General features: G+C 41.1%; 3 protein-coding genes across 3 annotated transcripts; all 3 read right to left on the bottom strand.

Moving 5' to 3' along the window:
* Positions 1 to 773: 773 nt before the first annotated feature.
* LOC124393172 (cytochrome P450 27C1) lies at positions 774 to 7,040 on the bottom strand. The gene is made up of 9 exons (XM_046860696.1): positions 6,422 to 7,040; positions 5,628 to 5,818; positions 4,589 to 4,788; positions 4,236 to 4,445; positions 3,937 to 4,100; positions 2,119 to 2,282; positions 1,944 to 2,022; positions 1,419 to 1,622; positions 774 to 1,128 (listed from the first exon to the last, which is right to left on the bottom strand). The coding sequence occupies exons 1-9, from the start codon at positions 6,683 to 6,685 to the stop codon at positions 1,012 to 1,014; spliced, it is 1,593 nt and encodes a 530-aa protein (XP_046716652.1). The 5' UTR covers positions 6,686 to 7,040; the 3' UTR covers positions 774 to 1,011.
* Positions 7,041 to 8,314: 1,274 nt separating this feature from the next.
* On the bottom strand, positions 8,315 to 15,244 carry ercc3 (excision repair cross-complementation group 3). Its single transcript, XM_046859830.1, is given in 16 exon segments — positions 8,315 to 8,828; positions 9,208 to 9,357; positions 9,449 to 9,567; positions 9,647 to 9,764; positions 11,043 to 11,139; positions 11,362 to 11,564; positions 12,122 to 12,306; positions 12,385 to 12,455; positions 12,457 to 12,697; positions 13,010 to 13,214; positions 13,308 to 13,472; positions 13,575 to 13,710; positions 13,801 to 13,850; positions 13,969 to 14,205; positions 14,449 to 14,648; positions 15,059 to 15,244. Coding segments are annotated over 16 exon segments (2,343 nt in total). The 5' UTR covers positions 15,087 to 15,244; the 3' UTR covers positions 8,315 to 8,690.
* Positions 15,245 to 16,188: 944 nt separating this feature from the next.
* Positions 16,189 to 22,060, bottom strand: wdr12 (WD repeat domain 12). The gene is made up of 13 exons (XM_046852576.1): positions 21,883 to 22,060; positions 20,895 to 20,989; positions 20,703 to 20,797; positions 20,485 to 20,591; positions 19,981 to 20,096; positions 19,714 to 19,868; positions 19,576 to 19,621; positions 19,405 to 19,487; positions 18,527 to 18,667; positions 18,284 to 18,389; positions 17,630 to 17,762; positions 17,253 to 17,325; positions 16,189 to 17,143 (listed from the first exon to the last, which is right to left on the bottom strand). Exons 1-13 carry the CDS (start codon positions 21,921 to 21,923, stop codon positions 17,066 to 17,068), a joined length of 1,269 nt encoding a protein of 422 aa, XP_046708532.1. The 5' UTR covers positions 21,924 to 22,060; the 3' UTR covers positions 16,189 to 17,065.
* Positions 22,061 to 22,736: the final 676 nt, after the last annotated feature.

Raw genomic sequence — 22,736 nt, 5'->3', positions numbered from 1 at the left:
GTAGGAATGACAGGACAGAGGTTCCATATCTCTTTGCTAGATCCTGTTCAGGTAGTTACATTATAGCTGACACAGCAATTTCAATCTGCAGATTTGATAATTTCTTCACATAAAACGGCCATCAAGTGTAAACAAACTAATAAAGATTATTTATTTGACTGTTTGGTCAAGTGGAGATAAGAAAATCAGATTGGGTTTAAGGTGGTGGGTGAATCGTACCTCTTTCGAGGTCACCAACAAAGTAGGAGAAATCAATCACTCAACCATCTATTCATTCATTTAACCACTTTATCCTGATCAGGGTTGCCAGATCCGTGGATCAGTAGTCTATCCCAGTTACCTGGCATGGTTTTACAAGGTCGAACAAAACCAAAGGATATTTACATTTTTGGCAGACGCCCTTATCCAGAGTGACTTACAACTAAGTAGTTGAGTGTTAAGGGCCTTGCTCAAGGGCCCACCAGTGGGAGCTTGGCCGAGGTGGGATTTGAACTTCTGACCTTCCAATCCAAAGTTCAATGCTTTAACCACTAAGCTACCACCTCCCAAGAAACCCAGGAGAACCTCGCAGAGATAACGCAATCTCTGCATACGTTTTATTGCTAGTGTTAATTCAAAGATTATATAAGTATTCAGAATGCTTATGTATATTAGAACGCCGCAATTTGCACAAAAAAAGACTAATGTAAAATAATATATAACCAGGTGTATTAACTGTCAATTAACTGTCTATTATCACATGCGGAGTTGTGAGTATTGCAGGTGCAGCTTGGTATTATCAGATTGGTTTTTTTATTCATATTTTATGCAAATCAAGATTTTCCTATACAACTTAAAAAAACAGGATAATTTGAACAATGATGCAGATTACCAGTGTTTTTATAGCACTAGATCAAAGGTACATTTAAATGGGAAAAAAGTACATTATAGCAACAAAACAAATCAAAACTAATGTAACAACACATATTCCAGTTTTCGGAGACATATGTACATTAAGGGGGAGATGTTTGTTTATACACGGTCGATAAAGCAGACATCGATGGGAGCTGCAGGACACAACAAGCCGTGCGTTTTGGCTTGGACATCGCCTGTGAGAGGAGTCATCTCGATGCGGAACTTCTGAAGGAGCTGGAAGAGATCACACGAGTGTTAGAGATCATAAACGGCTGGACGAAAAACAGTACAGAAAAGTTACGTCTAATTTGTGTATTAATCCTGGAGGATTGTCGGTGAATTTTTATTCATCTTGTCAGCATGCCATTATTGTCAATCTGGTGAACTTCGCTGAACTCAGTGTGTCACAACGGGTGTTAAAGGTCATGATGTTTGATACAGATAAGATTTAATCTAAATGAGGTACACAGCTATCCAATTAAAACACTTTCACTGTATACACACACACACACACACACACACACCTGAATGAGACTCAAGTACATCTCAAGTTCTGCTATCCTCTTGCCGATGCAGCTCCTGATGCCGTAGCCAAAGGGAATGGAGCCAAAGTTCTCCACTCGATCCGAAGAGTCTTTACGGAGCCAACGCTCGGGACGGAACTCTTCCGCGTTGGGAAACGTCTCCTCGTCCATGGAGGTGGAGTAATGACAAAGCGCCAATTGCGTCTGAAATGGGTGGAAATAAATGGCTGATGAATATCAGAATAATTATGAGAACGTCTGTAATCCATACTCACCTCTATAAATATTGGCACTCTACAAAGAATGCTAGAATGAATAAATTTTATAAATATACACATTAATAAAATAAATAACCAACTCAAATCTCAGTACAAACTTATTTCACCAATAGAGTGCTCTTATTTAAAATCCGATCTAAAAAACAATTCAAAAAGTCCATATCTAAAAAAAACTGCATTTGATTAATCAGTAATTTCCACTAATAAAGCCCTAGCAGAAACGTTGACACGCAGACCCCAGACATACCCCTTTGGGGATGAAATAACCTCCCACGATGAGGTCATCCTGAGTGATTCGACCATTTCCAGGAAGAACAGGATAAAGCCTGCAGTCAACACAGAGAAGCAATTTATTGTGATATTTGCAGGTAAGAGGGAAAAAAAGACATATTTAAATTTAGATAAGTATAAGATGTTTTTACCTGAGAGTCTCCTTGACGAGTCCCTTAATGAGCGGCAGCTGAGGGACGTCATCTGCAGTCGGGACTCGTCCACCCAGTACACGTGACAGTTCCTCTGAGATCCGCTGTTGCACACTGGGATGCTTAGCCAGGAGGTATGTACTCCATGATAATGTGAAAGATGTCTGGAGGGGGGAAGAGGTTTTTTTTTTTTTTATAAAGATAAAATTTCATTATAGTATTTCTTCTGCCTTTTCCATATATGACTTCCCATTGTTCTCCAAAATAACCTATCCGAAAAGTGGCGTTAAACAATTTCTTTCTCGCCATGAAGTCTGTAACTTCTGAGGAGCACATGAAGTCCAGAAAAGAAAAACATAGAGATCAGCTGGTCAAACTTAAGCATCAAATCTCTGAATATGGAATATAAACAGATTGACATTGTGTTGAATTGAAACGATCTCATCGCTAATGTTACATAATTCTGTGGTATTTGCAGGTAATAGGTACAGTATTTTCTGGAACGCTATCTGATGACCTGCTTTAACTCTGGCACAATTGTTTTATTTTCTGCCGCTAAAGCTGTAGCAAAGGGCAAACGACCTCCTGTTCATCAGAGCGAGCTTGGTTACAGTTAACAGACACTGGATCTGTTACAGAGTTTTCAATACTACAGTGTACATGCTACGCAAGCCTCTTTTTCCTATCAAGACAAAAAGTAAAAAATATTTACTTTTCCAGTTGCTAGGATGCAATAATACTCTCTTTTTTCTCTCTGTGTGTTTCTCTCTCTCTCTCTCTCTCTCTCTCTCACACACACACACAAAGGTTTGAGTTCTCCCAAAGGCGTCTGGGTACAACACGTACATTTATTGCAACATGACAAGCACTTTAGCCTTTGGCACAGATCTTTAATCTGCAGCAAATATGTTTATACTTCAAACTCTGTAGTATAATGAACTCCAAAACAGCAATTTTTAAATGATTAACTCCTCTTGTATTGGCTTCTTCCTGTTAAATCAATGATATAAATGTTTGTGTCCAACTTGTTTAAAGTAAATTCACGTTTGTTTTAATATTCAGAGCTTTTTTTTTTTTTACTTTTTTCATCAATGTGCTAAACATGCAGGCTAGCTAGTTTAGCTAGGTAATGGTGATTTTGCTAGTGAATAAAAAAACAAACAAAAAAAAAAACAGTTGGATGTTAATGACAGGTTTTGCAACTTTTCTGGAAATAGATTGTAAAGAATATTTCAATGCAAATTGAGATTCGGATTTTGGATTGCAGTTTGCTGTCAGTAAGTCAACTAGCTAGTAATGTAGCTGAGTCTCTGATGGAACAAAATCTTGGTTGTTGTTGTGTATATTGTGTGTATTGTGACAGGGTTGAATAGTCTCATTACTCAAAACATGAAAACATGATAATGGAGATCAAAACTTTGACACTAAAGTCATTGCATCCTCCTTGAAAAATGCAACCTAGTATACAAGCATTGAATTTCCATTTAATTATATTAAAACAGTTTATTATGATGTCTTCAGGACAGAGAACTTGACAAGTTATCATGGCTGTATTTTTGACAAATCGACTTAAATTATTTTTAAAAATTACAAAAAAAGAGGAAACAAAAAAGAGCTGGTGAGAGAAAATAACTATAGTATAAAGTATTTATATATAACATAAAATATAAAGTAACTATAATAAAAAAAATGCTATGCACAAATGAATACAAATCTTCATGCCAGTGGCAAGTCATTATGGTACAACGTGAAGAACCGCTTCAGGCTATACACACACTGCAGTCAGAAGAATAAAATCAACTATTTCAATCTTCTTACCGTGTCCACACCAGCCAAGAGCATTTCAGTCATGTTGGCATAGATCTCCTCCAGATTCATTTCCTTGGTGACCAGCATGTGAGTCAGCAGACCTCCTTTCACCTCCTCTCCCCTCTCTAACTTCTGCTTGATCTCTGCCAACTTCCTGTCAACATGGATCTGACCTGAAACAAGCATACACACACACACACACACACACACACACACACACACACACACACACACACACACACTTATGCCAAATCCATTTGGTACACAGTTGCCAAGCAAATCCTTCTTCACAAACACTGGATGCTTACTGAATTTGAAGAGGCCATCCCAGGATAGGCAGAACTCCTCCCACGGTTTGGGAATGATGGGTCGCAGCCATTTGGGGATGGCGCCAGCATACATGGTGGTTTTGAAGGAGCTAAACATGAGATGGAGGGCCTCGATGTATTCCTGACTCATCTTGGGAATCTCATCTTGCAGGCAGCCCAGACGGGCCTCATATAAGATGGACGCCACACCTACCATTATAGTTTTAGCACAGAATAAACTTTAAAAAAACGACGCAGAAAGCCACAAATATGTAATACGGGTGTAAATATTACAAAGCCAGAGTTTTTTTTTTTAATCCGCAGCAATTTTTATGACACATTCAGACTCTCACCTTCCATGGCGAATTTGAAGAACAGGTCGTTGACGTTGAGGACTGTAAGTCCGTCAGGTTGCTGGCTGCGCAGTTTGCGCACTTTTACTACCAGGTCTGAAACCACTTTGTTAACGTCGTCTGAGAATACGGCCACGTCACGCGGACGCAGGATGAGCTGCCGCAGCACACTGCGCATCTTCAGCCACTCATCGGCCTCACTAAAGGGAAGAAGTGGCACGTTTTGACTGGTAATTGACTGGTAAACTGACATTTGCACTACTACCATTTATTCAAACGTCGCGACAGACTGCTCAAACCGATTCATGTGGATGCGTACTAATTGTGCTCGGCCACCCTTTAAGATATTATTGTCATATGTGCAGGAAACAATCTGGTACAACATATGATGAATTTCTTACTCTGTGAATCCTCCAAGCAGCCTGTGACATAAATTAAGAACATAAGGAAAACATACAGTATAAAATAGTACAAATGCAAGAAACTGAGGAGTGTGTGCCATGTAATATCATAGAAAGGCACATGGAAAGTTCTGCACAAGTAGATTGGGTCAATGTTTGTAATCCTATTGTAAAAACTGTCTGTGCATGTGTGCAATATATGGAAAGGTTTTCTGAAATAGATTGGGTCTTTGTTGATATTCCTATAGCATAGGGCTTTAGTGTATATTGAAATTATGCAGAGGTGTGTGTGTTTCTGTAGGAGGGAAGTGGGTTGAAAGGCGTTGGATGGGTGTCGTTCACAAGCCTAATGGCCTGTAGGGTAAAAAGGATTCTGACTTTAACACCGTTGTATCGTCTGCCTGATGGTAAAAGTGGGGACTATTGACCTGGATTGTTTTGATTGCTCTCCTAATGACTCTAGCTTGGCAGAAGCTCTGCAGTGTTGACGAGTATTTGTAATTTTTGATCCCTTTTAATGAAAACGTGTTGAGAATGTAAATAGAGATCACTGGACAGAAAAGCTAAGTCGCAAACGGGGAATAGACACAATAAACAATGCTAATTGTCACAAATACACAACCGTAAATTAGCCTTACGCCGAGATGAGGCCAGTGGCGCGTCTTCTCATGTCTCTGTACTCTTTCCATGACTCCATGTTGGCTCTCTGAGGTGCTACACCTTCAGCCCTGAGCACTTGCGCCACCAAATCTCGATCTGCTATGGACACGACCAGCTGCGGCCCAAACCTTGATTTAAAGATCTTTCCATACTTCTGACTGTGCTCCAGCTGAGATAACAGGAAAAAACAAGAGATACATGAGACACAGTATCTACATAAACAATGGGATATTATATATAATACTACAATATTTATATACTACATAAAATGCATTCACCCCAGCTCACCCCAGGTTTGCTCATTGGGCATAAATACACATTTTTCAATTGTGAAAATTTTAGTTCTATAATTAATACATTCTGTGAAGCTGATTTGAGACAATGTCCATTGCAAAATAATTTAAATATCATTTTTAATAATCAAATTAAATTTATATATATATATATATATATATATATATATATATATATATATATATATATATATATTTATTATTATGTAAAAGAACAAGGACATCATATTCCGTCATAATCATATTCTAATATTTTCATAGGTAATACTCAAGTCTCTTCTACTTTATTTGTTATAAATCATTATATTTGTGCAAATCTTAAAATAGCAGCAGAAGGTATTCGACTGGGAGATGCAAAGTTTTGCATCTATGGCCTGCATTTACAATGCAATAGAATAAAAGGGTACAAATTGGTGCAAAGCCAAAAAAAAGAGGAGAAAAAAAAGAAACATCTGCAGATAAGTTTGATAATGATAAACCTGGATCTCGTGGATGCGGCTGAAGCCATCTCTGTAGAAGAACTCGATGAGGTTCCCGATGGCGCTGGGACCAGGCATTTCCCTCAGGCTCTTCACACGACCCGCGTGCTTCAGCTCGCCCTCGGCGTTTACGGCGGCGGCTCGCGCGGTTTCCTCGGGCACCGTGGAAGTGTGCAGCGCGCGAGGCTGCAGCAAACCCCGCGCGCTCGTGTCGTGCTGCGCGGAGTGACGGCTGACATGAAGAAGAGCTTTCCGGAGAGCCATTAGAAGTTGGAAGAGAAGAGAAGAGAGGAAGGAGTACAGAGTGCAGTTGAAGGGAGGAAGGGAGGGGAGAGAGAGAGAGAGAGAGAGAGAGAGAGAGAGAGAGAGAGAGAGAGAGAGAAAGGTCTCAGAGCTGCAGAAGAAGAAGAACTAAAGAACCTGAAACAGGATCACTAACACACGAGAGGAAGTTCTCCAGTGTGGGCAGAGAGGCAATGCCAAAGATCTCTGAAGTCTATATACTAATGTTGTGTTGATCCACCTCGTGCCAACAGCCCTGACTCCACCTGTGACATCCAGAGCAGCAGATCCTTTAAGCCTTATAAGTTGTGCGGTGGGGCCCTTCCTGAATCAGACATGTTTTCCAGCACCCTACGTAGATACTTGATCGGATTGAGATGTGGGAGCATTTGGAAGCCAAGATAAGATCTGGAACTCTTTGTTATGTTCCTCAAACCATTACTGAACATTGTGTTCCAGCATGGCAAGGTCTTATCCTGCTTTAAGAGATCACTGCCATTAGGCTAAGCCCTACCATTAGGAAGGTTCTTGGAACCAGCCACCAGAACGTGTACATCCAAGTGGTAAGTGGTAGCTCGGTGGTTAAAGTGTTGAACTTTGGAACAGAATTTTGTGATTTTAATTCCCAACATCTGCAAGGTCCTGGAGCAAGTTTCTTGACCCTGAACTGCTCAGTTGTATGAGATCATTCGAAATGGCGCTGAATAAGGGCGTCTGCCAAATGCCATAAATGTACACTTTCAGACTGCTTCTCTGCCTGTAAACTTTGAGCTCTATGTGATAAACAAACCTGCAAGATTTCAAAGTTCTTCAAAGATCAGTGCCATTTATTTATGCATAACCTATTATGCCAAATATCCATTTTAATGACCTACTCTGATAATGATATCCTGGAACATTACCATCTTTATCTCAGCACAATTGATTTATTGAGTCTGATCGGTGTTGAGCTTTTATTTCTATCTTAAAGCACTCCTTCTATCCACAATCACTATCTCTACAGAGGGTTTCTGTAGTCTTCAGAATCATTAAACGATCTAATATATTAGTGTTGTTATGAAAAAATGGGATTAATTACATTAACAGCGTTTGGCAGATCCCCCCATCCAGATCCTTAACTGAGAAGTTGAAGGTTGCTCCAGGACCCAGCAGTGCTAGCTTGGTGGTGTTTGGATTTGAACTCATGACTTTCTTATCTAAGGTCCAATGCTTTAACCACTGAGATTCCACCTCCCAAATAATTATTCATTATTAATTATAATAGTAATAATAAGTAATAATATCCCATAATTAGTGACACTAATTATGATGAGAAAAGGAATCTTTGTTAAAGTTTCAGAGATTTTGTGTTTAGGATGAAAATCCTTGTGCTTTCTATTCACAAGAAGTGATCAAATGGTGTCCACAGACTTTTGGCCATGTAGTGACCATTAATTTTATACAATTTAGCAACCATAACTGATCTTCTGAGGCCAAAGGGTCCTCTGAGGCCATTTAGTTTTCTGAGGCCACCAGGTCATCTCGGGTCAAATTCTTGAAACGATTCAAAAGCATTCATTAAATAAGCCCAGAAGCTCAGGAGAAAATCTCCTCTCTAATTAACAAAAAAAATACAGATTTACGAAATCTTTTATTTAGCCAGTTGGAAGAATTTGCACGTACTACAAAAAAAAGAGCAAATAAAGAACATATTTAAGACAAATCAGGTTCATGGCAGCATCTTTCCCAATATGCACAATTCAAACTACTTTTACAGAACATCAAAAAAGGCTTGAATGCGGGTCATAACATCTCAGTTTCAGTCTTTATTTCTTTTCCATTAGTGCTTAAGTTTATGTAAAAACAACACAACATTGTAACTGTACCCTCTCTTTCTCTTCCTTGTCTCTCACTGACACTGTGTTGGTCCTATTCTAATAAAAACATCAAGTTTGGGACTCGGAAACGTCCTATGAGTGAGTATCCGAAGTGCTGTTCTTCTCCGTGCTCACTTCCGGAAGCGTTTAAAGAGAGGGTGAATGTTCTTAATGCCCGCCATCTTGCTGCCGCGTGACGTGTGGTACTCCATGTAGACGGCGTCGTCTGCCCCTGACATGGAGCTCATGGTACCGGGCCGGCGAGAAAACTAAACAGGAGGTAAATAAATAGATAATCGTAATGCATTTGTCTGACTGAGAGCATTTGGGAAACACTTGAAAAGTGATGTCATCCAAAAAAAACATTCTTCACAACTTTCACACAGGCAACGCAATCAGACTTTGAACTCTGACGAGAACCACATGTACCTGAGCTCTGTTTATATTCTTAGTACACACATTAAAAAACTCTCCTGGTGAACTCTGTTTTTGTTATGTAAACACAAAATCCCCCCAAAACATTTCCCAAAACAGCACATGCTAGTATTTTATTCCTCTTGTATTGCAACAATGTACAACTTATTAAACAAAGAATATGGTATGTTTTATCCGTTTACAGTTACATCTAGTGGTAAAAATGTAAAATACCTGAGATTTTCCTCCGAACTCTCCGGTCACCACCTCGTCCTCTGCATCCAGGTCAGTCGCTGCTAGAACTTTCTGCAGTAACTGCTGCTGTTCGTCACGTGTAGAGAACATCAAGTCCTCCTCCTCCATTCCTGCCAGCTTGGTGATCACCTTAGAGACAAACAAAAAAGACACATTGTTTAGTTTTTACTAAAAAGTCCCCTTTTAACGAAACTCTCTGAATCATAGTGTAGGTGGAAACCTTAAAACTGTATCCCTGGTCCACCAGGAAGCGCTGTCTCTTTGTCGAATAGGCCATTTCCTGTGTGTCCTGAGACACTAATGAGTAGAAATAGGCGTTGTATTCCTCAGCAACCATTCCTGAGAACAAACACACACCTTCAGGACGACGCAGAGTGAAAGACTGAAAGAAAGATGACATATTTCATGCTCTTCTGACCTTTCTTGGCACGCAAAACTCTGCCCAGTCGCTGAGCCTCTTGACGACGGGATCCGCCGTGAGATGAGATCTGAATCAAAACGTTTGCCTCAGGCAGGTCGAAGGACGTGTCTCCTACCTGAGACAGGGAAGAAAAGTACATGGGAATGGAAAAATTCCAGCGTTGCTATTAAGTGAGCTAATTAATTCAAAGTTAAAAATGCCATCTGTATTAGTTTGCATGCATGTCAGCTTACGACCAAACATAATGTTTATATTTATGTTTGGATATGAAACAGTTTATATACCACACTTTCACACATTTATAATGATTTCCCCAAAATTACGATAAATTCCAGGAAGGTTTCCAACTTGGAATTTTCCAAAATTCCCCAAAAGTAGTTCGTATTCCAGAAAGCTTGAAAATTCATTTTTAGTGACTCCGGATTCCGGATAGAAAGCTTTAAAATTCACACCTCATTATTACATCATTAGTTTCTCCTTATACAGCTGAGCAACTGAAGGTTAAGGGCCTTGCTCAAGGGCCCAACAGTGGCAGTTTGCTGTTTGGATTTGAACCCATGACCTTCTGATTAAAGTCCGACATCATCATCAGTCGGACCATCGTAACTTGGGGACCATTTGTTCAAAGATTATGAGATTGAATGTACACTTTTCTGGAGAGATGTTCCACTAGATTTTGGAGTGTGCTTATGGAGATTTGTGTTCATCAGCCACAAGGGTGTTAGTAAAGCCAGGTACTGATGTACAGTAGGTGAGAAGGTAAGACGGTCTGGGATGCAGTCAGCATTTGCATTCACCCTAAAAGTGTTCAGTAGGGTTGAGATCAGAGCTCTATAGAAGGAGATCTTCCTCTATAACCCATGCAAAGCATATCTCCATGGAGTTTGTATAGATCTATATATAAATTCTGGCACATCTGCATTCACTCCTCATCACCTCCTGGAGATGGAGTGATGGAGCACGTGTGTCACTTATGCCATGCGTCCTCCAGTTCGTAACCTCGATCAGTTACTGTAAACGTTTTTTACGTGTGGAGTGCTGGGAATTAGAACAAGCACATGACGACTAAGACGGCGTGACGAACAGAAAATCTGGTCGTACTGTTTCTCTAAGGCTTTAAATGCAATCCAGCTGAGAGGAGCACAAACTGCAGTGGCTCCTTTGTTCAAGTTAAGCTGATCTGACTAGTGGGCAATAAGGAAACCTGACTGTGTTCCAGGAGTTAATGCAGGGATTCATGCTGGAAGTTCATGTAGGTGAAAGATGAAACTGAAATAAACTCGTGTCAACTTTTAAGCGGCTGTACAACAGCGTAATAAGCAACAGTGTCCAACAACAAAAACCCTGAACCCTGCTGAACCCAAGTTCTCCATGCTCTAATGAGGAACGTTACCTTGGAGATGAAAATGGTGTTGATTTTTGGGTTGTGCTTGAAATTCTGGAGGATCTGCATTCGCTCCCCTTGTGACGTGGGTCCGTAAATGTACGGTCTGAAGGAAGGAAATGAAACAGAAAGTCACGCTATCTAAACGTATAAAGAGCAGACACTTGTGTCATACAGATTTTTAAAGAAAGCAAGTCATCAGAATAAAGGCTGCACTCGGAGGAATAATACGAGAGGGAAAATTTTATATGCAAATCAACTTAAATGCTTCCTGTGATGTTTATATTTCGCTGTATGGAGCGTAGCATGTTTTCCCAGAGCGTTTTACTTGTTAAGGCGGATGGCGTATTCTTTGAGCGCGAAGACGTTGTCGGCAAAGACGATGATCTTGTCGTTGCGTCTCTCGTGGAAGCGGATGAGGAACTGGCAGGCACGGAACTTGTTGGGGTTCATGGTGTAAAGCAGGATCCGTTTCTTCGTCTTTATAGCCACGTACTCGTGATAAAACTCCGGGGACATCGGACACCACACCTGAGAATCGCCACACCACACAATATACTTAGGAGGAAAAAAACGCTCATGCGAGGTGGTATACAAAAGTTTCCAGACTAATGCTATTAAATAGTGCTGTTCTGACCACGAGCGTTATCACGTGAGTTAGAACAAAGCGAAAACGTGAAAAAGCGACGTTTGACTCATGCATTATGATGGTAGTGGAACATCGGACACCACGCCTGAGGGCAAAGAGCGTTTATACGAGGTGGTGTCAAAAATTGTTTTGATACCACCTCGGTGTCTAAAATATCCAAATCTGGCAACCGCCCTACTGGCCAGATTTACAAAAAGACGACTTCCAGGACACGGTCCAGACAGGAATGCAGGGGGCGCTGTATTGCTGTGCAAGGGGACTATTTAGAAAGTGATCGTATGTAAACGTTGAAATATACATTACGTTCTTGTAAATAGAGCCCGTCTCGAAACCTTTTGATACCACCTCATATCATTCCTGATGCACAAGCAAATAAAGTGTGCAAGATGAATAATCTTATTACATCCTACTCGATTATTGTAACTTGTGTGTGTCTCACCTCAGCACACTGCACTTTAGCAATGTAGCCGTTATTCTGCAGCTCCATCCAGTTGGCCTCGTACAATTTGGGTCCAATCAGGAAGTTGAGATCAACGATTTTATCGTCTTCTCGGACCAGGGTCGCTGTCAAACCCAGCTTACAGTGGGCCTGGACTATGGTCAGAACACGCCTGAACATCCTCGCTGCAAAAAAAAAAAAAGACATAAGAAAACAAGAGAACCTGGAAGGAAAGCTGATTGAAGAATTAAATCCAAACCCACCTGGGATTGTGTGGACCTCGTCGAGGATGATGAGCCCCCACTCCTGGCTGCGCATCCACTCCATTACTCTCGGCCTCCCAAGAGCGCTTGGTGGTGTGGCCCAGCATGGAGTATGTACTGATGGCCACCGAGCAGCCGATGGGCTTGTCCTTGGCGTCTGAAGTGAATCGGCAGATCAGCGAGTCGTCGATGGTGGACCACATCTTAAACTGGGATTTCCACTGTTCCACCGAGACGGAGGAGTTCCCCAACACCAGGCAACGCTTACGCACAGTGCAGGCTGCCGTGACTCCCACCAGAGACTTCCCTGCTCCTGTAAAGCATAAAAAGGGAACAAATTATGTAATTGACTTTAATTTTCATATATATTTCTAAATGTTAAAAATCAGTATAATGGAACAAAAGTTTGCATCCCATTGACCTTTTTTATGTAAAGACAGCTTGCATTTGGGTGGGGTTTATTATGCTGCACATAGAAAAAACACCTAAAATCTTTGTTTTCAATAAAAATAAATAAATAAATAAAAAAGCTTAAAATCCAAGTGCAGTGGTTTAAAGTGGGGAATGGGGGTACAAACTTTTGCACTCATCTGTATATCATCCCAAATTCGTAAAGGATGTTTACCGCATGGCAGGACGATCACGCCGGAGCGAGCTCGACCGTTGCCGAACATCTTGCGCAGGCTCTTTTCCTGATAGGGCCTGAGCACGGCGGTGGGCTTCAGGTCCATGTTGATGTCGGGGTTTACGGTGTCGTTGCGGAAGTCGTACTCGGCTAACAGAGGGTACTCCAGCTGGATACAGCGCTTCTGCAGCTCCTCGATCATCTCCTGAGGCAACACAAGAGAAACCAGCAAAGGGCTCAGTACACAATGGAAAACTCTATGCCTCAACGCAAACCACGTGCACATGCAGTCTCCTACCTGGCGGATCTCGAAAGAGACCGTCTGCGTCTCCTCCTCTTCCTCCTCCTCTTTGTCCATCTGTTCATAATAGCTGTAGATGTCCTCTGGGACCTGGGAACTCCCGCGTTGTCCGTCCGCCGACTGAGACGTCGAAGCGCCACCGTTATCTTGAGTCTTAGAGATCTGAGGGGACAGGGCCGAGATGTGAACAGATCACGACTACGCAACGACAGACAACAAGTTCGACTTTATAACCTGGTTTGATGACTGGGTGTGTTGACTCACTGCAGGTTTGTTAGAGATGACCTCCGTTATGAGCTCAGGCTCCTCCCCCTCAGCGGTGCGCAGACGACAGTCACGAATCACCGGGTCCTGAAGCAGTCGCTGGATCACATCTGGAAAGGCGCTTTCTACAAAATACCTACACACACAATATGTTTAAGGCTGTACAATAGATGACAGAAATGTGTGTAAAGCAGAGAGAGTCTGAGAATCACACTGGAAAACACACCTGTTATGTTTCAGGACCAGCTTGACTTTCCCATAGCTCACTGTGCACAACTGAATCACAACAACAAATCAGAAAACCAAGAAGACCACAAAAACATACAAGCTTGTTTCACTGGCATTTCCTGTCATGTACAGACTCGACGTCTGGGTTTTGGGACTGTGCTCATACCTTAATGAACTGAATGATGCCGTCAGGGACGGACGTCTTGCTAAGCTTCTGCAGGTACTCGATAATGTCTGAGGTCTGCAGGCCAACGCTCACAGCAGCATACAGCGAGTAGGCGGTCAGTTTATACTCGTGCACGTGGATGGGCCTGCACACCGGCTCGGCGATGGCCACCAGGAAATCCTGAGCGTACTTATAGACCGGTGAAAACGCCTCCAGGAAGATATGACCATCAGGAGCCTGATGGATACACAGAGAACCGTAGCATTAATATGTCAGAAAAGTCTATAATTTCTTCACTCAGCTGTAGCTGTGATTTTGGAACCCATGGATGCTCATGGCCATCAAGTCGACCTCGGCATGGCTCAGCGAGGGATCTTAATTGATTGTCTGATTCAGGTCCATGACGCAGGAACAGTAGGAGGTTTGGCCTGGGAGACAGAGTGTGTGTAAACATGTGATAGCTAGTTTTGGTTCTCTTACCACCCACAGAGGTCGAGACGAATGATCTGCCTTCAGCAGCATCTGTAATCTGTAGTCTTTTGCTCCATATTCGTCCAGTTTAGTGCTGGATTCGTCCACCTGCTTTCCAGCCGCCGTGGGTACGGCTTCCTGTGACTCTGCGCCAGGGGCGTCCTCTTCATAATCCTCATCTTCATAAGAGCGTTTTTTGGACCTTTTCTCTGAAAAACAATAAATATGAGCACAAGATACAAACTTTGTATTGCAAATAAACAAGCTAATCATTAATGTCTGGCCCCTAATTGATCCCTGATGTGCACTATACAGGGATAGAGAATGAATTATGGTGTTAAAAACTACAAATTGGACACTAATAACAAATTAATATTAATTGTTTATATAACTACACATCCAGAATAATTTATGCATGATTTCTTAAGAAAGTATATATACAGCATTAAAAGGCTTCCTGGTTTTGTATATTAGTGCACTACAGGAGTTCGTTAGGATTCAAACACTATTAATAATATAAATATTTATAATGATTATTGTTGTTGTTGTTATCATTAATGTTATGACGTTTAAGCCAGTCCTGTATTTTCACCACCCCAAAACAAAGTACCATAATTACCTCTGTCACCCTTTTCTTTTTTCCCCATAGCACTCGCTATATAGAAACAAAAGTATTTAAATAAACAGATATACAATTTTAAAACGAGTTACACCAGTAACACAATAGAATTTGTCAGTGCAGTTGAAGCTGCGTGTAAAGTGCGTCCGCCATGTTGCCTGAGCTCTTCTTCTATGTGCGGATGTAAATACAAACCGCTCGTTGATAGCACCTTGTGGATAAAACCGGAACTGCAGGTAAACGCCAGCAGATAGCACCTTGTGGATAAAACCGGAACTGCAGGTAAACGCCAGCCAAAGGAATGTTTGAATTGAGTGCGTATTAAAAGAAATAAAAAATAAAAAACATTCTAAAACATCAAAGTATTTTTAAAAAATGTATATTAATAAAATAAACGAATTTAAAAGTATTTTTAAAAAAGTAAAAAAATTATAATTAAACCCAGTAACGCTTTGGCTACGTCTAGTGGACGAAAGCGAAACTGCAGCTGCGGCTTAAATCAGTCAGCAAGACAAGCTGGTATAAAGAATAAACATAAAACATACAGTACAGACCAAATGTTTGGACACACCTTCTCATTCAAAGAGTTTTCTTTATTTTCATGACTATGAAAATTGTAGAGTCACACTGAAGGCATCAAGGTCTATTTGACCAAGAAGGAGAGTGATGGGGTGCTGCGCCAGATGACCTGGCCTCCACAGTCACCGGACCTGAACCCAATCGAGATGGTTTAGGGGTGAGCTGGACCGCAGAGTGAAGGCAAAAGGGCCAACAAGTGCCAAGCATCTGTCGGGGAACTCCTTCAAGACTGTTGGAAGACCATTTCAGGTGACTACCTCTTGAAGCTCATCAAGAGAATGCCAAGAGTGTGCAAAGCAGTAATCAAAGCAAAAGGTGGCTACTTTGAAGAACCTAAAATATGACATTTTTCAGTTGTTTCACACTTTTTTGTTATGTATATAATTCCATATATAATTCCACATGTGTTAATTCATAGTTTTGATGCCTTCAGTATGAATCTACAATTTTCATAGTCATGAAAATAAAGAAAACTCTTTGAATGAGGAGGTGTGTCCAAACCTTTGGTCTGTACTGTACATATAAAAGACATATAAATAAACTTGCTAAAGTAAATTTCAAAAAGTCTTTATTAGATTAAATATTAGAAAAGAATTAAATAGAACTAAACCAGAGTCTATAAAAGTCATTATTTGATTAACTTTATTGTCCATAAATGTACAAATAGGGCCTATTTTTCTTCCGGCTGCTACCGTTAGGGGTCGCCACAGCGGATCATTAAATGTACAAATAAGGCCAAAAGCCCTAACTGATGCTTTGACCAATTTTTATTTTGACTGACAAAATAGTTTCAAACAAAGCATCCAACACAAACGCTAAACAAAACAAATTCATTGATCAACAGGTTTTAAAACATTCATCCTGCTTTGAGGACACGTAAGAAATGAAAGCATTTAATGTGTGCAGTTACGAGTTATTACTGAACATTCATTCATGTAAAACGTTTTAGACATTTGAAATCGCTTTTATTTGTTACCATCTTGACATAGATCTTTACATTTCGCAAACTTTTGCTCAGAAAGGTATCCATCGCAAATATATAACTGGTAGTCTGTCAGGAATAATGTGATGAAGAACATGATGTTTTAACAGTTGAAAGCAAAATAACTTTTTCCTGTAAATGACTTTGAATTGAAACTCCTCAATAAAACTCACAGGACAGAGAGACAAATGAAGAACGGACAAACGGTTCGAGGTGAAAAAGAACATAGCTGTGGATATTAAAAAAGAAAAAAAAAAGAAACCAGGAGCGATAAAACCGTGAGGTTTATTAAGTCCAGCTGAGATGATGTGAGTCTCTCCTGGGTTTTTTTGTACTCCGGAGCTGTAGGACACAGATGGACACAGATGGACACAGATGGACACAGCTGGACTCGGCTGCAGGGATCCACGTCCTGGGGTGGGATGTGGGGTATGTGGGTGCGAACCTCATGCCCCGGCGTCCGTCATACACCCCGAGTACCTGTACGTGTACAGCTTGTTGTCTGCGCCTCCGCTTAGAATCAGCTACAGACAGAAAGAGAAAATTTCTGTTAAGGCCACACACGCACACACACAGGATGAAGTAACTCAGAGAGAAAACAGAACGATATGGCTGTTAAAGCCGTTCACGCACCCCGCTGTCTGTCCAATCGGCACACAGCACCTTGTCCTCGTGAGCCGCCAGATCATACAAAGGAGTTTTAAAGCTGCAGGAACAAACACAACATTAACCGACACGTATATCAGTACACACAAAAGATCTGATCGGCTAAAAAACACTGATATCACAGAAACACTGGGACACAATCGACTGCAATCACTCAAGGAATCTCTTGCTCGTACACACACACACACACACACACACACCTAATATGCACGTATACATACATGTACACATACACTTATATTACACATACACTTATATACACATGCACACAAATACCTATATACATGCATACATACATGTATACACACACACACATACACACACACACACACACATACACACACCTCCTTGTGTCCCAGAGTTTGACCAGGTTGTCCAGTGAGCCGGAGATGAGCTGCTGCTCGTGGGAAGGAGACCATCTGACTGCTGTTACCCAACCAGTGTGTGACGTCAGAGACAGGAGGACAAGAGACCCATCTGAGAGACATAAACAGAGAGCTATAAGACTAAGAGAACAGTGCGAGAGAGAAAGAGGGAGACAGATGACAGACAAAACAGACCAGACCAAACCCCATGAAACACGCTACATGAGGCAGACGAGAGACATACAGGAGACTGAAACCAACCGCAGAGACATAAAACTTAAAAGAGAAAACACTAATGTATAAATATACGTCATTGGCAAAAGTATTTGCACCCCTGACCAGAATATGGCTTTCTACCCCATAATGCTGACTCGACAGAGTCAAACCTCAAGCCCGATGATGCCCCTGTGCACCAAACCAGCTCTATGAGGTAATGGTGTGTGAAGGGTTCATACAGAAGACCTGAAGTGTCCTGTACAGATCCATGACCTCCTCATCAAACATCAGTATCTGATCTCTCTAATGCTCTTGGAGCTGAATGAACACACATCCTCAGAGAAAGCCCCAAAAATCTGAAAGCCTTCTGAGAAGAGTGGAAAATACAATGTGATGCTTTGTACGGGTTTTGTTCACCTTTAGAGCGCGGGTCCCACAGACGGACATGCCGGTCGGTGCTCCCTGAGGCCAGACGGCGACACATCGGCGAGTACGAGACGCAGTTAAACACCTTACTGCCCGTCTGCAAACACAATCACCACCGCAAACTCAACCACTTCATACTACGCTGCATTCCGACGTAATCCTGTACTGCATTCATCTGTCAGATATTCATTTCTCAGCAGGGAGATTGAAAACTTTTCCCAGCGTCTGTCTCACCAGCGTGCTTTTCTGCCCTCCCGTCTCAGCGTCCCAAAGACGAATGGTGTGGTCCCATGATGCACTGCACAGCTCCTCGGCGTCCGTCCACAGGACACTGGAGACGGCCTCTGTATGGCCGGAGAGAGTCATCAAAGGAGTCTGGATAGAAAGAGAGAGCCACAAAAAAAGGAAAGAGAGAGAGAGAGAGAGAGAGAGAGAGGAGAGACAGACAGCACACAGAGAAAGACAGGAGAAAGTGAAAAGAAAGGGTGAGACAGGATAAAAAGACAAGAAACAAGAGAGAGATAAATTCAGGAGAGAGGGAAATGAGAGAGGCAGACAGGAGAGAGAGAAAGATAGAGAAAGAGAGAGAAGAAAGTCAGAAGAATGCACAAAATGCCCAGGATATAAAATATTACACTTTAATGACCATGACATAAATCTTGTGTTATAAATAAAAAAAAAACAACAACAAAAAAAACAATGAAATATTTGTGTGTGGATTATTTATCCTATTATCGCTCTGACACTGTGTGTATGTGAGGATCAGTAGGAAACTTGGTCAAACTGTGAGGGTCTGTAAAGGTTTGTGAGGGTCTGCACTAATTAAGGAGGGTCTATGAGGATCTGTACTCATCAGTAAGATGATCAGTAAGGATCTTTTTGGGTCTGTAGGGATCTATGAGGATTGGTAAGGATCTGTGTGGATCCATCTTTTTCTTTCCTTCACTTTGCCTTGTGTCTCCTCCAGTAGGAAGGTTTGTGGTGTTTTCCTTTAGCATTCAGAGCCACCGCTGTTTTTTTCATTTATTCCATATAGATAGTTTGGTCTTTTTTTCTTGTATCCTTGTTCTTACCCTAACCCTAGATCAGTGTATGCATGGAAGCATGGTCACCTTGGTCAGACCCAGCTGCTCAGTCTTCTGCTTTTTGCGTGGCCTGTTGGGTTCCTCCACCTCGTCCTCCTCTTCGGTTGGAACTGCGATAAGAAGAGATGTTTTTTTTTCTCTCAGTAATAACATTTAAAGGCTAGGAACTTGGTGTATTCCCTATTACACTCTTCTCACCTGCTGACCAGAGCTTTAACATTTTGTCCCATGAACCGCTGCAAAACTGAGAAGAAAAAAATACACACGTTTTATAAGTTGTACAATAGAAATCTGTGTCATTCAAAAAAAGACATATTTAATTCGATTTCCAAACACCTTGGTGCATGTGGGGTCGACGGCGACGGTGTCCACGCTCCCAGCATGTCCACGACAGCAGTGACGAGCCTTCAGTTTGTTCCTCTCCGAGTTCCACTCCCACAGCAGCACCGTTTGGTCCAGTGAGGCGGTGAGCAGCAGCGAGGTCAGGCCCTCTGGAAGCATATCATCATCATCATCATCATCATCATCATCAGTACAACATCATTTCATGAGCATGTCGATCCGTAACCCCAGAGCTCATAAAGATCTCCACATCTCTATCACCTCTTTTGATCCAGGCCACGTCCTTCACTACGTCCGTGTGTCCGGCGACGGTCATCATCGCCTTCCCTTCGAGAGACCAGATCCGTGCTGTCTTATCGTACGATCCTGTGAGGATCCTAACGCACACGAAAAGAAATTAAACACGTCCCGTCTTTCATTGAAAGAGCCTTTAACATTCTTAGGGTTGCAAATGAGACCTTTAAAAGACATTACTTTGATTTAATTGTTAGTATCATTTTGTTATCATTTGATGGGATGGATGAATGTACACTGCATGTAGGGGGCGTGGCCTCAGTAACCCTGCAGTAAGTGTGCTGTGTGCATGTTATTAATAAATGTGCAGGTAGAAATTCAACTGAAATTGCATTGTTTTAACCAAAATTATCCTGCATAATTTTTTTCCATGTTTCCTGTTATAGGCTCACCTGCTATTTTTTTAAATTCCGAATTCATTCCCATTGATTTCAATGGAATGTTGCTGGAATTTTGCAACCCGGATCTTACCATTCTGAGTCTGCCTCCACTGAGCTGATCCAATCGTCATGCATGATGCACTCCTCCGGCTGTGGAGCAGTGAACTTCTCCACGTACTCGATCTCCAACACATCTTCCTACACACACACACACACACACACACACAGAGCTATTCTATATATCCGAGCGTTCTTACATCAATCGGTTCAGCCGTTAAGCCCTGGAATTTAAAAAAGTGTCTTAGGTACCGTCGAGATGTTCTCCGCCTCCATGTGAGCAGCCAACGTACATCGCAGGAACTGACTTTGAACCAGGAAGTCGAACTCCACATGTTTGTGATCCGCTGCCACAAAAAAAAACGTGGATTTGGTCAGCTTTCCATCTACTAACTTGATAAACTATATCTAAATAAACCAGTCAAGGTCATGGGTGGAGCTCACCGTTCCTGGCCTCCAGCAGTTTGTTGATCACGTCACTCAGGTGTGTGACCTCGGAGGAAGCCGGGATGGAGAAAGGCACATCATCTACAGCATATCTACAAACACATTCACACAAACAGTGAAGAATTAGCTTTTGTAGAACCTTGTTAATTATCGCTAGGGCAACATCACACTATGTTCCGGCTCAATTACAAATTGAATATGGTGTGTGTAAGTGTGTGTGTGTGTGTGTGTGTGTGTGTGTGTGTGTGTGTGTGTGAGGGGGGGTTGTAATGTCATGTATGATGAGAGAAATAAAAAATTCAAACAATACTTTAAACAAAACATACTTAAGTAAAATTACAGATTTATAAAAATACACAAAGTACACAAAAAACTTCGACACATTCTCTCTCTCAGACACACACACACACACACACACACACACACACACAAAACCTGAGTGAATTATTTGATTGAATGATTGATTAATTGATTAATTAACGAATATATGAAGTGTGTACTAACATCTATGCGGGATTTTATTTATTTTTTGCACGTGACACCAGAATCCCAGAAGGTTATACGTCACTATAACCTCATTAATTAATTGATTCATTTATTCATTTAAGAGTTAAGTGTGCATTGACATTTATGCTTGTTTGCTTTGCAGTGCATCCGTTTTGCAGACTATTTCTCCATTCTGCACCTGAAAAATTAAGTGTTTAAATCTTAAAGATGCTTTATAATTTTCTGCACGTGACGTCAGAAGCCCAGGTTATACGTCACTACAAAGTTGTCTCAAGCTAGAAATTGTAAAAGCACATGTTTGATAAGGCGACTCTTTATTTTCGGTCTGTTTCTGCTATTTTAAGGGTATTAAGTCAAATTAAGTCATGGAAGTTTAATTCTGAGCAAGATCTCGAGATCACTTGAAATGCCCAGCTAAGCATGTTAGCTACCCTGCTATAGTAAACACACCAAGAAAAAAGATATAAAAAATACTTACTTTTTATTGTGAGTGAAAAACCTCGCCTGCACCTGAGACATTGTCGCTGTGAAGTAATTTGTAACGTCCTATTTTGTGAAATCAGTAAATATTTAATGTGTAGTCATGAGGATGGTGCTGGAGAATCCGGTAACCATGTGCTGTGTGGGGAAACGAGGCCTAACGAGCCGATCACAGAGCAACGGATCACGTGTCGAGGTTGGTGAATTAGTAATGCCTGATCAAGTGGTTGAACTTTCTCTGAGTTTTCTGAGATTTCTTTCTTTCAAACCTGAGAAGAAATAGTTTGATGGTTGTGTGGGCATCGAAAACACAACATTACACATGAATGAAGAGCAATTCAACATAAGATAAACCTTCATTCTTCCCAAAGTGAGAACTTCTATGTTAGAGAAGCAAATATGAAGCAAATACACAGTACAAATATGTGCAATACAGTATATAAATGCAAAAGAAAAAAGTACAATAATAGTAGTTACACAAATAAACAAACAAACAAATTACTCTAGGGTTATTGCAGTTCAAATTGTTGATATTGCACAGTTGCACATGTGTTATTGCAGCCCAATATATAACTTATCTACTGTATATCAAAAACTAGTCTGAAACTAGTGATAGGAAGAGTTTTGAGTAATTTAGTTCATTTATTCTTTTGATCAGAAATAAAATAAAGTGTACTATTTTCAATAATCAGATCCCCCAATACATCCACATACACCTGCTTTGACTATAGTTCCAATAATTCATATATGTATATATAACTGTATATCATCTATAGGAGTCACCTGACAAAAGACCAGAGGAGTCATGAGATGAACTAGTCCCTAACCCTAACCCAAGAGTCAAGAGGTAAA

Source organism: Silurus meridionalis, chromosome 1 (assembly GCF_014805685.1).
Source record: "Silurus meridionalis isolate SWU-2019-XX chromosome 1, ASM1480568v1, whole genome shotgun sequence".
Classification (NCBI taxonomy): domain Eukaryota; kingdom Metazoa; phylum Chordata; class Actinopteri; order Siluriformes; family Siluridae; genus Silurus; species Silurus meridionalis.
The sequence above is the reverse complement of the archived record's forward strand: the minus strand, read 5'-3'. Positions and strand labels throughout refer to the sequence as shown.

Coding starts and splice junctions, on each gene's coding strand:
- LOC124393172 (XM_046860696.1), bottom strand. CDS start 6,685: ATGGCTCTCCGGAAAGCTCTTCTTCATGTCAGCCGTCACTCCGCGCAG. Junction 4,446..4,588: donor CTTCAAATTCGCCATGGAAG/GTGAGAGTCTGA, acceptor CTATAATGGTAG/GTGTGGCGTCCATCTTATAT. Junction 2,283..3,936: donor TCTTGGCTGGTGTGGACACG/GTAAGAAGATTG, acceptor TCCCCCCTCCAG/ACATCTTTCACATTATCATG.
- wdr12 (XM_046852576.1), bottom strand. CDS start 21,923: ATGTCTCAGGTGCAGGCGAGGTTTTTCACTCACAATAAAAA. Junction 20,097..20,484: donor GTGGAGGCAGACTCAGAATG/GTAAGATCCGGG, acceptor CGTGTGCGTTAG/GATCCTCACAGGATCGTACG. Junction 18,390..18,526: donor GAGGGCAGAAAAGCACGCTG/GTGAGACAGACG, acceptor TTGTGTTTGCAG/ACGGGCAGTAAGGTGTTTAA.